The sequence below is a fragment of the Cetorhinus maximus genome, chromosome 8, assembly GCF_964194155.1.
Source record: "Cetorhinus maximus chromosome 8, sCetMax3.hap1.1, whole genome shotgun sequence".
Taxonomy (NCBI): Eukaryota; Metazoa; Chordata; class Chondrichthyes; order Lamniformes; family Cetorhinidae; genus Cetorhinus; species Cetorhinus maximus.
The window spans coordinates 124,673,199-124,689,140 of NC_135886.1; the positions used below are offsets into that span (position 1 = coordinate 124,673,199).

Consider the following 15,942-nt stretch of genomic DNA (forward strand, 5'->3'; position numbering starts at 1 on the left):
GACAGGAATAAATTTGATTAATTTTAGGAATATGCAATGTCCCTCCCTCCTAACCTTATACGTTTCACAGGAATGATCCAATAGGAAGCTTTATATATTCTGATGAGTTCAAGTATAAGATAATTTATACTTATTTATGAATAAAGCATATAGGATATTCCTTAGCGAAGAATACTTGTATGTCGAAAGCATTTCACTGAAGTAGTCTGATTCTTGAGATTTTTGTGTGTTAATTGTACACTGATCAGTGCTTTTCCCTTTCCCTGCTTCACAATGAAATATTTTAACCTTAATACACTGAAACACAGAAAATATTAAATGACAAGCAAGCAGGCTAAAAAAACATAACCGACGCACATTACAGGTGCCTACAAACAGGTATCACAACTAGTGGAGCATTGATATCAATCAGATGTACTAAATATTTGGTTAGAGAGCAGTTAGAAATAACCAATGGTGAGAGAGGTAGTCAAGACCTATTACCATTTATTGAGTCAATACGATATTAGCATTGTGTGAAAGTACGGTAAGCTGCTTCACAGTGAACTGACTGAAAATAACTCAGCTTAAAGCACCCACAACTGTGAATGTATTTCACAGTATGGCTGAGTGAATAATATGTGCACAGAATAAACCCCTGTTACTCCCAGCAGATAATGTAAGGAGAAATAATAAATCGGGCAATTTCAAAACAAATTAACTCAACAGTTTCATTAATGAGTTGCAGGTAAAAAGGAAAAAAAAAGACTTGCATTTATATAGCGATGTTCACAACCACCAAACATCTCAAAGCTCTTTACAGCCAATGAAGTACTTTAGTTTGAAGTGTGGTCACTGTTGTAATGTGGGAAACACAATAGCTAATTTGCACACAGCAAACTCCCACAAACAGCAGTGTGATAATGACCAGATCATCTGTTTTTTGTGATGTTGATTGAGAGATAACTATTGGTCAGGACACAGTGCCATGCAATCTTTCACATCCACCTGCCAAGCAAAACAGACAGTGCCTTGGTTTAACTTATCATCTGGATGATGACACCTCTGACAATGCAATGCTCCCTCAGTACTGCACTGGAGTGTGAGTCTTGATTTTTGTACTCGCCCTGGAGTGGGACTTGAACCTGGAACCTTGGATTTCACAGGGGAATGTGCTACCAATTGAACCACAGCCAAAACTCAACTTGTGCTTTTAATTTAGTCTCCAAACTCAAGACTGAAACTACAGCAAACAGAGCCTACCACATACAGGAGGATTATTTCTATAGCAAAAGGCAGCGCGTGGGGGATAGTCACCTAATGCAAATTAAGTGCACAAAATCAATCCCAGTCATTTATAGCAGTCCAGCCTCCCGTGTATCATTGACGGCAGATTTACCCAATCATCTCCATTTATCTGGGACTCGTAGTTTCATTGTATGCAGCCAAATAAAAATGCATGCGTCCCAAAGTTAGATTTTTTTTTACCCCTCTTTATTACCTATTTCCGCTGTTATTCTGTTTAGCTCTTCTAAAGACATGGTAGGCACCCTTGTTACTTCCTTAAAGCAGCTCAGGGTGATATGGCTGTGATTTCCCCTCAGAGTGGAGAGGGGAGTCGATGGCCGTCTCTATACTACACTCTCCCTTACAACAAAGCCAACTGTTGGGATCCCTCACAGGATTACACGAGAGTATACATTGGCCTGTGGGAGGAGATTGAATGGGGGTGTAGAGACTGTGAGAGGGGCGAGGTCACATTTGGGGTCACAACTTCCCCCTCCTCCGAGCAGCAATGGCTACTTTGGAGAGGAGACTGCCCAATCCAGAGGCACTGACGGGACAGCCTGGATCAATTCCACCAAACAGCATGGGGCGAGAAGTGAGCCCAAAGTGCGCTTTAACTGTGGAAAATACTTCTAGCGGCGAATGCTGAGTGGGCCCGGGATGTTTATGCACTGACTTCACGCAGGTAGAGGCCGGCAAAGACTGATAAAAAGTAGTTTAGGAAGTGCTGCTACAAAGGTAATAGAGATTGAGGAAGTGAAAGTTCTTGAGTCAGAGCTACAATAGCAGTTGCCAGGATCAATTGGTGAAATGCATTATTGCATGCTGCATCAAGACGGGGACAGTAATGATTTGTACAAGTGTGCAATTGTCCTGCATATGCTATCACTCAGATACTGAGCATAGGAAAGTAGGCAAAAATTAAGCATCTGACCAAGAAATTAGTTGAATATTCAATGATCAAATTTACTATTTTTAAAAACTCTTGTGCTGTCGCCTGCCCTAATCCTAAAAGTGCTGGTGGTAGAGAATGGTCCCCAATTAAAGTACGAAAGCTGTAATCCTCTTCAATCTGCTCTTTCTACAAACACAATCATGAGCACTCGTTAATTTTAAGAGCTCCTGCAAGAAGGAAAAACACTGAAGAATTACAGTTTAGTTATGATCATGCATCGTGACTTTTTAAAAAAAAAACATGATTTTAATTCCACAGTTCCTGCAATGATTCTGGCTAGTAGAATAACTTCCTCCAAATTATTGTGTTGAATTGCAATCATTGCAGCTGGTCTGTGACTAAATTCAAAGTGGCACTTATGATGCAGGCATAAACCTGGTGTATTATCTTAAAAACCTTATCCAAGTTTTGAATTTTCACCCTCTTGCCTTCATGGAGTTTGTTACACTGTAATAAGGACTAGCCCTAATGTGGGAAATGTTATTTTAAACTACACAAATATACTGAAAGGTAACTTCACTGTATGTGCTGGTAAGGATGCCATTCTGGAATAGGAGATAGGTTAGCATCGCTGTCTATGCAGGCACTTCTGTATTAGAGTTGCCAGGTAGCATGTCCCCATTTAAGACGTTTTCAGAAGCTAACAGCATCCTGTCAGTGCCGGGCTCTTCTTTCTCTTGCCTCTTGCGAATTCGGTTATGGATTAGAGGGACAAAGAGCAAAACTGATCCCCCAATGATTGGTGGAATTCCAGCCAAGTAAAAGGCAATTCGATAGCTGCCTAAGCGATCAAACAGAAATCCTGCATGGAGTTAACAGGCCAAAGGTTAATCAAGTTAGTATTAAATTCTGACATCAAAGCTGATGCTTAAATTTAATAAGCCACTAATCTATCTGGAAAATACACAGCTATGGCAACACTGCTTAGTCAAGTAATAACTTGAATGTATGAGCTGGAGAGGTCTAGATGGATCCCAAACTAATATTGGTTATCATTTCTCCCTGCTCCTTCTGTCCTGAGCACTGAATTGGGCGTAAAAACATGAACTGATTTTCAATTTAATGGAACCGTAAAAAATACATGTTGTCAAATTTGAAGAATTTTGTAAAAAAAAGATGATAATGTTCACTCAAGGAAAACAGTTCTTGTTTTTCAGTAGGTTAATTTGACCAATATCTTTCCCCAGTCTTAACAGAGACCGAGAGGTGCAACTACTCATTGTTTATGCTATTATAAACAAGTTATATTCCTGAATGTAAAGGTGAAAAAGCACAAAGAAAAATGAAAGTGTTCTGGAAATAAAAAATTATGGGATGTTTATGGGTGCGGCTCACGTGTTGCATCTATTAAACCATTTTACTTTTATTCTTTCCTCCGAGGAAGTACCTGGATTCTACTCTGGGTTCCTATTGCTGGAAGTTAGACCAATTACATGAAAATTAAAATAGTGCAGTACTGGCCATGCCCCACCACAGGTTCAGGCTGTGGTTGCCCTACATGATGAATTCTGAATCTTGGGCATGCTATCCAATGAAGGACTCAAACTAGTCGCTGCCTCAAACACAAGGAGGACGGATGAAACACCCTCCCCATTTCTATACAGAACTTACATTACAGTCAGCACATTTTTTTTTAGAATATTTAAATGTGCATCAGGCACTGAAACGTTATGCGCGTCTGAGAATCTTGCAATCATCCATAGACGTGTGACATTCAGCCAATCTAGTCGGTGCTGGTGCTTTTCTCCACATGTACATTCCCCATAACCTTTGACATTCCTCTATTTCAAGTAACCACGCAATCTTTCAGAAGAATTTATAGGTTTGGTTTCTATGTGGGTTTTGTTTTCCATGTCACACTGGGCACGGAGTTGGACCATCTTCTTAATTTGGAATGTGTGTATATTTACGTAGACCTGTGTGTCTTCGAGTAGAAATTCTTGCGAGCGAAATTAATTTGTGGCAGTGATGCAAAATGGACAACAGCGAATCGACAACCTGTTTTATATCCTGTGTAATTTTCTTCTCTAATGGGGAGGAGGTGAAATGAGATGCATTGTAAAACAGGCTGCTAATTCGCTACCCATTGTTTTCCATTACTGTCGCAGGCCAATTTCATCGTGCCCATCCCCCTTCTCCTCCATTTTATGTTCATACTTATAAGGGAAGTTGCCTAAGTAAATTTTTCAAGCTCTAATTGTACACCTGCAATGGTGCCTCTGTCTGCACTTTAGAGAATGTCCTAGATTAGAACCAATTCTAGTTCTCTAATTCCCAAATTGTTGTAACTTTTGTTAGTTGGTTATAAATATATAATCAAATATATATTTAAAATAAGGACAGGATTTATGACTTTAAGATGGGAGCTGAATTATGTTGATGCTCCCTAGTACAAACAGCCCAGTAAAAATGGGGTGCCTCAAATTCACTTTCATGATACTGCCCTCTCTCCCGAGGCTATCTCATAGGGTCGCTGCAGACAGCCCTCTAAGATACCGATAGAAAAAAAGCAAAAAAACTGCAGATGGTGGAAATCTGACGTAAGAATAAGAAATGTTGCTTGTACTCAGCAGGTCAGGCAACACCTGTGCAGAGAACAGATATTAGCATTTTAGCCATGGGCTTTTTGCCAGAAGCAACAGGCCAGATTTTGCTGGAGTGGGGCAGCTATTAGTTAGACTTGCAATTAGTGTGATCTGATAACAATGCAGTGAGGACAAGGGGTCAGCTGGGACATTGGTGAACAACAGTACAAATGGTATCTCCCTTACCAATGAGATCAAAGGAATGGGAAATAAGCAGAAGAAGCACCGAGAATGATGGTGATTTAGACTGAAAAAGAGAAATGTACTGAGGAAAATAAAAATTGTATTCAGAGAGGGAAAAAAAAGACAGAAAAACAATTCTTTTTAACTTCTAAAAAATTTACATTTTTAAAATCTCCTAAAACAATTCACAACCTGAAGGAATGGGATTCCACATTTATAATTTTACATTTTCTGGTGAAGAGAGGTTGATTGGCAGTTATTTATAATTATCATGTTGCTAATTGGGTACTTATGCTGTTAATTACTGGACATAATTTACAATAGCGAATTAACTGGGCAATTAATGTTCCAATCAGCACCTTTATGAAAATCATGGCACAGTTATGGATGAGATGCTGTTTTTGGAAAGATGATAATGGAGTGATGCAAATTGGTCAGCAACTTGCTGATGAAATTATGCATTAAAGGCACTGTTCCTATGCCATTATTTTCTCAGCAAAGGATGGCCCATTAGTTCACAAAGGCTGCCCAACCCAATGAGTGTTTCCAGCAGTTTCTGCTTTCCCCCCACTGCCTGCTCACATAGGTGTCAGGACACAGGAACAAGCAGCCCATGCACCTGCAGTGGGCGACCTACCTGACTAAAGGGTTTTCCTTGGACTCAGACACCCTGAGAAAAGGTGTTTTCTATGGGTGAATTTTACCGTGACCCCACGTTGTGTTTAATGGCGGGCGGGGGAGGAACAATGCTGCGGGAGCTCCAAAAATCAGTTTCATGCCACCGTAAAAAGACGGCGGGATCTTCCGCTTTTGCCCATCATGACGTGCATCCCGCTAATGGGATGCAAATGAAAGCCCGACCAGAATCGCCTGCTCATCCGTGTCGCCAGTGGGAAATCACACCGGCCCAGAACACGTCTGGACCAACATGGCGTGTACATACCGGCATTTATCCGAAGAAGGCCTGGGCTGCCTCTGGAGTTCGGGATGGAGGCCTCCAGCGACCGTGGCTCCTGGAACACGCGGCAGTGGGTGGGGAGCATCTATCAGGCGGATCTTCCGGCTCCAGTGTCTATGGGGAGGCCCACCTTCCTTCTTCGGGAGCTCCATCTTCTTTCTTCAGCAATGGGTCAGTTATGTCCGGGTGCCTTTTAAAAATGGTGCTGGATATGATGGCGGGGCACGAGCCATCCAGCCTGCCCGCCACTGAAACGTCACAAAACCACCTCCCCCCCACCCGATGCATATGTAATGAGGCTGGGGGTCGTGCGAATTCCCAGCAGCCCCCCTGGCAGGAAACTCACCTTCCCTGCTCCTGCCACGGGACCGAGCCCCAGGAGGGAAAATTCCACCCCTCTGATACTATCTACAATCATAAATCTCTAGGTGACAGGGAGGGAACGGGCCAATTGGATTAAACTTATATTGAGCATCATGGAGGGAGGGAGAGGGGGAGATTTATTTTTGATGAGTCTGGCAAACGACCAGGACTGAAATGGTGGGTCAAATGATCTCCCTCTGTGCTGTACAGTCGCGTAGCAACTTCGTGCAAATGCAGAGACAGTGCGAGAAGCACAGTGGTTAAAGAAAGAAAGGTTTCCGGATTTTTTTTTTAATGTTCGTTCAGGAGGTGGGCATCACTGACTGGGCCAGCATTTACTGCCCATCCCTAATTGCCCTTGTTCAGGGGCATTTAAGGGTCAGCCACGTTATTGTGGATCTGGAGTCACGTGTAGGCCAGGCCAGGTAAGGACAGCAGATTTCCTTCCCTAAAGGTCATCAGTGAGCCAGACGGCACCTTCCGGTTGGCGAGCGGGGGCGGGGCCCGCTTGCTACGCGGGTGTGATGTCGGGCGTACGTCTCGATGTCACCCCGCGCCATTTAGATTGTCAGTTTGGCGGACGCGCATCCGAGTCGGATGTGTGCCCACCAACCTGTCAACGGCCCATTAAGGCCATTAAAAAAACCAATTGAACTCATTAATGGACCTGCCTGTCCAACCTTAAGGTTGGCGGACAGGCCGGGAGCCCTGGTGGGCTTGTGAAAGAACATGAAACCTCATCCACCGACGGGATGAGGTTTCATGAGTGATTTTAAAAATGCAGAATATTTTATAATAAGAGTTATGGACATGTCCCAACTCATGTGACAGTGTCATGGCAGGGGAATTTTTTTCTAATCTTTATTCAAAGTTTTAAATCCAGAGCCGATCTCCCTGAGGCAACACTTTTCCTCAGGGAGATCTGTGCACTCTTTCGCACGCACACTCCCTGCTCAGGGAATCCCACCCCACCTGCACAGGGAGAAATGTTGCCCATGGTCATCATTAGACTTTTAATTCCAGATTTTTATTGAATTCAAATTCTGCTGTGGTGGGATTTGAACCCAGGTCCCCTGGATCATTATCCTGGGCCTCTGGATTACTAATCTAGTGACAACACCACTGCACCACTGTCTCTTATTACTCTGTGGTATGAAATCCAGGGTTCAGAAATGCATCTTTGTTTTTTCATGTCTTTGAGAAGATACTTGCAGGTCATTTTGCAACAGGAAACAGAATTCCTTCCATGCCTTGCTGCAGAACAGATGCCTATGTAAGCAGACTTCCTCTGATACACTCTCAAGGGAGTGGTGTGGTCTGACTGATGGAAGCATATCATCTCTTTTGGTCTTCTTTATTCCACAGGCCCCTCATTTCCTCTTCACCTGGCTCCTATTTTGCCATAAATCAGGTACAATTGTGGTTTAAATGAAATCTCTGACAGAATGTGTTCTGGCCTTCATTACCCCAGTACTTCCATTCATGCCCCACTTTGGAGTTGGATCCACCTACTTCCCAGCCCCACTTCCACCGATTTCACTGTGTACCTTAGAAGGGATGTAACTCCAGCATAATTAACTAATGCCCCAAATTCTGCCCCTCTCCTGAAAATGCCTTACCTTTGTCACAATCATGGAATTTCTAACCCCAGATATCTGAATAATCACTAACTGATTTAAGCAGAAAAGCTTCTAACGGAATAGTGGTCAACCGTAAGTCAAGTTTCAATTTAAAAATTACCTGCATGCATAATTATGAAATGGGGCAAAATTGTTTCAATTACTACTTTTTTTAAAATGTAGAAAGATTGTCAATGAAAATGTGTGTCGGGGTGATTTTCACTAACCTCTATTTGTCGTGAAATTGTAAACATGTTCTTCACATGCATGTTTGTGATTTTGCTATGAATAGCAAATGGAGGATGTACTCCCTGCTGGATCACATTTGGCTAAGATTTGTCAATTGATTTGTTGAATGATCTTGTATAATAGCAGAGTGAGCACCTGGGCAATGTTGCCCTGTAGAATCCGTGCTAATAAGATGAAGGGCCCCACCCCAAACTTGAAAAAAAGCTTTCTCTTTCAGAAGTTGACCTACAATGCAATTCCAGCCTTTTCTGTTTCCATCTAAGGTGTAATATGATTTCATGGTTGCTTATGTGAACAACTAACGTACAGAATCTAAAGTGGCTTCAGTTCTTGCTCTGGTGCAATACCATTGCTTCATATCAATTGTGGAATAGCTTATATTTCAAATGGGAATTCCTTCAAATGATGCCTGGGCATTATAATTACAGGATTAAATAAATCTTATCCAAAGATCCTACTTAAGTGTTAAAAAATAATGGGGATTAAGAACTTTAAAAATGTAAGAACAAATGTTGACATCCCGTATCCTTTCCCTCCAACCTTAAATGCTATCTCAATTTTGCATTATTCTTAGTCTGCCTATCCAGTAATAAATGTTAAAACAAATGCCACTGTTGATTGTCACTAACCTGCAATGGGAGGTCCCGCAGTCATAGGAATAGCCATAAGTCCCAGAAGGAAGCCAATAGCCTGTGACGCCTCTTGAGGTCCAACAAGCTCAAAGGCAATAGGTGCCATAATGGTGATGAAACAGCCATCACAGAGTCCCAGGAAAAGACAGACAATAATGAGACTTTCAAAAACACGGCACAGTGGTATCATGATGGACATAAGCCCTAACACCCAAAAGGATGCCACCTACAAGTGGGAAACATGAGAGAATTATTTCTAGTAAGCCATTATTCATCAGGAACGACAGTACTAAAGTGAACAGCTTAGATTAGAAATAATAGCCAAATTAGTACATTACCATTAAACAGCTATACAATTAATAAAGCACCTCCACAGAGGGCATGTGCTGAGTAGCAGCTGTAAGAAAAGGAACTGGGGTACAGATCTTTCATTGAACAACCAACTGAACTTTTAGCTTTTCCTTGTACGATATTTTTCCATGTTGTCTCACTCACACAAACAATTGACAGGGTTAAGTTTTGTTTTCATTATTTTTTTTAACAGTTTATACCCCACAACAGCTCTTATTCTATCGCAACAACTGTAAAAAGTGAATGTTGGCAAGCTATTTGACTTTATAGAGCATCACAGCTGATCCTGTGCTAATCTGATGTCCACACCCATGTATTTTCCAGCAGGATTCCCCTTTTCAGGGTTCAGAAGCAAGAAAACGTTTGCCACATCGCCACCCCCTAACCTGAAGTTGCTGAGGCCCAAGTGCAGCAACTGCATCTCAGCTCTGGCTAATATCAGCTAGCGAACTCATAATAGACATGGCACCAAATCTGGTATTTTACTGGTCAGTGTGGCTCGACACTAAACTCGATGGTGCGTTTACCCACAAAGCTCCTTATACCTAGATCATATTTACAATTTTAATACTTCAATAGAAATCAGAATGGGCATTTTATAAATCCTAATGTTTAACTAACAATTTCACCTCAATAATTCTGCCCCTGCTACATTTAGGAAATAGAAAATCATCTAGGAAATCAAGGGAAATGGATGGTGGCTAGGAAAGCGGAGTTGAGGCAGATCAGCCATATTGAAGGGTGGAGCAGGCTCAAGGGGCCTAGGGTCTACTCCTGCTCTTATTTTTTATGTTCTTATGGTCTTACATATACTGGGATTGTAAAGCCGTGACTATTGACTTTCAAAATGACTTCCATCATAAGAATTTCACCATGTTTATTATTCCCCAAGCCAACACTCATGTCTCTTCAGCCACCAGACTCATCACGCTGACTTTGAAAATCTGATCTTGATTAGAATCTGAACGGAGTTTGCTAAATTAATAACTGAATCTATTCTTGCTTGAATGAGTTTGATGATTTCCCGTTCAGTTTTCTAAAACTTATATATTTAATTCCTCATGTCTGGAAGTTGATGATGTTTCCCATCCTAACATACTTACAGGCAAAAAATCCTAGTAACTGGTCCCAGCACAGTACAGCTGAAACCCTTTTAAAGTCACCAAACACGGCAAAAACCCCATTGAGCGCTGGTCCCATGGCTATTCAGGCTCTGACCTAGAGCCCGAGTCACAATTTTATATTCACTTTGCTCTGAATGCACATCCAATGCAGTGAAGGTTGAGTGTACCCTGAGCCAGCGGAGTTACAATTTCTTCCTCTTCATTCAGATTTCACCCTGCTTTTGTCTTGTGAGGTGTAACCCTCTCACACCTTCGACCTAAATAATTTAGTGGATGCCAATTGGCTAATGTGTCTTTAATTGGAGCAGTTTTTTTGAAAAGGAAATGTTCTCATGATTTTCCATTATGTATTAATTTATTTTAACTTCCACCAGGGAAATTCCAGACCGCACTGTGATGACGAACCTTGGAAATACATACAGAGAGTTTAACTCTTCTCCTCAACAATGGAGCATCTGGTTTGGACTGACTTACCTGCAGGTAGATCTTCTTGGGTCCAGGGATGCAGTCACCAATTTTCCCAAAAGCTAGACGTCCAACACCTGACGAAGCTCCAATGCAGACGAGTAGTATCCAATTTCTCTTATCTTCATTGAACTCTTCTCTGACATGATTCACCTGCAGCCAAATCATGCAATGGATGTTAGAATGAATACGGCAAGTGACTACAGGGGCTTCTGACAAAGTGAGTGACCATTTTGTCCAGAAGATGAAGCCTGGAAACTAAGTGGGGTTTCTCCCAGTCTTCTGCGCTAACCGAGGGAAATGGTGCAAAAGGCTGCTTTCAGCAATGTTTCTTCAGGAGATTTACCGATCTTCTGTTTTCAGCAAGATAACAAAGGAATGTCCATTTTCTGGACCACTTTTTTTTGTTGGCTGCACATGTTATTAATGTTTTGCATAAACTGTCCAATAAAGAGTGTTAGAAAAGACTGAGACATTAGGATCTATTTCATATTACTAATTATACTTCACTTATACTGCATTTTGGGAATTTGCACATCTGTTTAGGTTCAGGTATCAACATGCTTTGTGATCATTCTGATTTTGCAGTAAGCTGCACAAAACAGAAACAAGAATGAACTCAATCCAAGTTGGATAATCTGAGTTCATTAAGGAATATCTCATTTGGAAAGTTCTGATGTCCTTCCTTTTTAAGGGAGAGTCAACAGGTCATACATTTAGGGAGGTCAAACAGTTACAGGGATTACACAATAAATGGGAATATACTAAGAGGGGTAGATGAAGTGAGAGATCTTGGTGTACAAGTATACAGATCCCTGAAGGCAGCAGTTCAAGTAGACAGGGTTGTAAAGAAGGCATATGGAATGCTCTCCTTCATTGGCAGAGGTATAGAATATAAAAGTAAGGATATAATGTTGGAATTATATAAAACACTGGTGAGGCCACAGCTGGAGTATTGTGTGCAGTTCTGGTCACCACATTACAGGAAGGACGTAAAAGCGCTGGAGAGAGTGCAGAGGAGGTTTACAAGAATGTTGCCAGGGTTAGAAAAGTGTAGCTACGAGGAGAGATTGGATAGGTTAGGGTTATTTTCCCTGGAACAAAGAAGGCTGAGAGGTGACTTGATTGAGGTGTACAAAATTATGAGGGGAATAGATAGAGTGAACAGGATAAAATTGTTTCCCTTGATGGAGAATTCTAGAACCAGGGGACACAGATTCAAGATAAGTGGCAGAGGGTGTAGGGGGGACGTGAGGAAGAACTTTTTTACACAGAGGGTAGTGGGTGTCTGGAATTCACTGCCCAAGTTGGTGGTAGAGGCAGAAACTCTTTTAAAAAGTATCTGGATCTGCACCTAAAGTGCTGTAAGCTGTGCTATGGGCTGGGTGCAGGAAGGTGGGATTAGAAAGGGCACCTGGGTGTCCTCGGGCTGGCATGGACAACATGGGCCGAATGGCCTCCTTCTGTGCTGTAACTTTTCTATGGTTCTAACTGAAATCAACAAACTCAGCACATCCTTGGGATTAGATTATGGGTTTTCCTGGTCTATATGACTCTGTCTTCTATTGAGTACCAAAGAATGAGCTGCCGGACAGCAACTAACAACTTGTTCACAATGTTTCAAGCCGATAAAGATTAATATTATCCTCTTATGTTCTGTCATACTGTCAATTAGTGTTATATGTGTGTGTCTCTTACACACTAAAAATGTGTCACATCCAGTTGCTTGCATAAAAATGATGGGTGCAATTTATTTTCTGATGTGTTCTGCTTCCCAACCTGTTTTCCCAATTTGTGCCTCCAATCTTGCTAATACTTTACCAGATAGGCAAAATCTAGAGAGACTATCCATCCTCTTCTCATATTTCAGTCATATTTTTTGAATATTAAGAAAGGATACTAATCCTTGATGCAACTGAATATAGAACTGTTGGCTTAATGTATATATGCATTTATATATATATATATGGGCAGAATTTTCCCGTTGGAGTGTGGGGGTGGGCCCCACACGTCCACGGATAAAATGACACGCGGTGTTGTCGGACAAGCGTCCCGACGTCACCGCGCGCCATCGCGATATTTCGTTGGGCGGGTGCGCGATGATATCCGCTGCGCACCCACCATTAATTAACGGGCCACTTAAGGCCCTTGACTCACCAATCGATGCAGATTTTTCAGCGCCCGTGCAATCTTCGGGTCAGCGCACGGGCGCAATGGGCAGGTGGGTAGGACATATTTGTATAAACCTCATCCACGGGCGGGATAAGAGGACTCACTGGGGTTGCGAGTGTGCTCTCTCAAGTATTGATTTTTCAAAGTTTTTGAAACTTGCCTGTGTGATCTGCAATACTTCAAAACGCATACCAGCTGTTTTGTCTGCACTCGTAACCCTCAGGTCAGCACTCTGCAGTAAGGAATTTTTTTGGGGCCTGCATGTTTCAGGAAGCCTTCCCTTAGCCTGGGAATGGGACCTGAACTCTCCACTGGAGGCAGCTCCTCTGAGGAGGAAGGGAGGGCTAGAAGGAGGAGGAGGCCAGAAGTGCACATTCAGCCTCCAGGGCAGCCACCTTTGGAAGGACAGGCTCAGGCAAGGGGCACAGGGCCAAGAGGTAGACCAAGGTTGAAGGGGCCGCAGAAGACGCCATTATCCTGCTGCCAGGGTATACAGGCAGCGAAGCAACTACTTCAATATGTCTGAGGTGCAGTGCCAAAGGAGGCTCCGTCTCTCAAGGGAGACAGTCAATTATATCTGTCAGATGATTGGGCCTGAGATCTCCACTAACTGTGTGGGTGGACACCCCATGCCAGTGGCTCTAAAGGTCACAGCTGCCCTCAACTTCTATACCTCTGGCTCCTTCCAGGGCTCGGTGGGTGATCTTTGCGGTGTCTCCCAATCAGCTGTCCACACTTGTGTCAAGCAGGTTACAGACGCTCTGTTCAGGCAGGCATTGACCTTCATCCACTTCTGTTGGGACCAGGCAAATCAGACACAGCGAACCAGGGGCTTCGCGGCCATTGCTGGTTTCCCCCACATCCAGGGTGCAATAGACTGTACACATGTGGCCATCAAGGCACCAGCGGGTGAGCCCAGTGCCTTCGTCAACAGGAAGGGATTCCACTCTATGAACGTGCAGATAGTGTGTGATCACAGGATGCAGTTTCTGCAAGTCTGTGCAAGGTACCCAGGCAGCTCCCACATCACCTACATCCTCAGACACTCCCAGGTGCCGGGGCTCTTCAGTGCTCCAGCCCGGCTGGATGGATGGCTGCTCGGTGACAAGGGCTATCCACTCAAAAGGTGGCTCATGACGCCTCTCCACCATCCAAGAACAGAAGCTGAGCAGCGGTACAATGGGAGCCACGCCTCCACAAGGGCTGTGGTGGAGAGAACCATCGGTCTTCTCGATGCAATTCCGATGCCTGGACCGCTCAGGGGGCGCACTCCAGTACCACCCAGATCGTGTCTCGGTGATAGTGGTTGCATGCTGCGCTCTCCACAATCTGGCGCTGGAAAGGGGGGGGACATTGCGGACGATGAAGACGTCGACGCAGTGGCTGTGGCTGCACACGATGAGTCCAGCAGTCCGGGGATGAGCATGCACAGGGAAATGCTGAGGGGGTAGACGCTGACCTGGGCATACTGCAGGGAGGCAGGGACACCCGGGAGGCTTTAATCCAATGAACCTTCAGCTAGCTCACCACAGATGGACCTCCAGGACAAGCCTAGGCTGTAGACTCCATACTCGATACCTAAGTGCCAAATCTTCCAGGTTAGGAACAGTAACTAAGGACCTTGTTAATAAAGCTGAATGCCCCACAAAGCACTCCTAACATTTTTGGAAACGCTACACATACGGAAGAAAATAAATACTATTGGAGAAAATTCTGAAGGAAAGAATCTATCTCCACTTGGAGAGACAAGGTTTGATCAGGGATAGTCACCATAGCTTTGTCAGAGGGAGGTCATGCATAACAAATTTGATTGAATGTTTTGAGGAGGTGACCAGTTGTGTAGATGAGGGTAGTGCAGTTGATGTAGTTTATATGGATTTCAGCAAAGCCTTTGACAAGGTCCCACACGGGAGACTTATAAAGAAGGCAAATGCACATGGGATACAGGGTAATTTGGATAAGGTGGATTCAAAATTGGCTTAGTTGTAGGAGACAGAGGGTGATGACGGAAGGATGCTTTAGTGGCTAGAAGCCAGTGTCCGATGGCGTACCACAGGGATCTGTGCTGGGTCCCCTATTATTCGTCATTTATTTAAACAACATAGATGACTATGTGGGGGGTAGGATTAGTAAGTTCGTGGATGACACAAAGATTGGCCGGGTGGTTAACAGTGAGGTTGAGTGTCTTGGGCTACAGAAGATGGTCAAATGGGCAGATAAGTGGCAGATGGAATTTAACCCTGAAAAGTGTGAGGTGATACACTTTGGAAGGAGTAATTTGACAAGGAAGTATTCAATGAACGGCATGACTCTAGGAAGTTCTGAGGAACAAAGGGACCTTGGTGTGTGTGTCCATAGATCTCTGAAGGCGGAGGGGCATGTTAGTGGGGTGGTGAAAAAGGCATATGGGACACTTGCCTTTATCAATTGAGGCATAGATTACAAAAGTAGGGAGGTCATGTTGGAGTTGTATAGAACCTTGGTGAGGCCACAGCTGGAGTACTGTGTGCAGTTCTAGTGGCCACATTATAGGAAGGATGGGATTGCACTGGAGGGGGTGCAGAGGAGATTCACCAGGATGTTGTCTGGGATGAAACATTTAAGTTATGAAGAGAGGTTGGATAGACTTGGGTTGTTTTCGTTGGAGCAGAGAAGACTGAGGGGCGACCTGATCGAGGTGTACAAGATAATGAGGGACAAGGACAGGGTGGATAGGGAGCAGTTGTTCCCCTTAGTTGAAGGATCAGTCACGAGGGGACATAGGTTCAAGGTGAGGGGCAGGAGGTTTAGGGAGGATGTGAGAAAAAACGTTTTTACCCAGAGGGTGGTGACAGTCTGGAATGCACTGCCTGGGAGGGTGGTGGAGGCGGGTTGCCTCACATCCTTTAAAAAGTACCTGGATGAGCACTTGACACGTCATAACATTCAAGGCTATGGGCCAAGTGCTGGTAAATGGGATTAGGTAGGTAGGTCAGGTGTTTCTCACATGCCGGTGCAGACCCGATGGACCAAAGGGCCTC

General features: G+C 43.6%; 1 protein-coding gene across 1 annotated transcript in view; it reads right to left on the reverse strand.

Annotated features, from left to right (window-relative positions):
- Positions 1-469: 469 nt before the first annotated feature.
- Positions 470-15,942, reverse strand: part of slc16a2 (solute carrier family 16 member 2) — a 122,149-nt gene continuing 106,676 nt past the window's right edge. The window contains exons 5-7 of the mRNA XM_078547566.1: positions 10,760-10,903; positions 8,808-9,036; positions 470-3,023 (exon numbers count right to left, since the gene is read on the reverse strand). Of these exons, the coding sequence (XP_078403692.1) occupies positions 2,797-3,023; positions 8,808-9,036; positions 10,760-10,903 (600 nt within the window). The 3' untranslated portion in view covers positions 470-2,796. The remainder of the gene's footprint in view (positions 3,024-8,807; positions 9,037-10,759; positions 10,904-15,942) is intronic.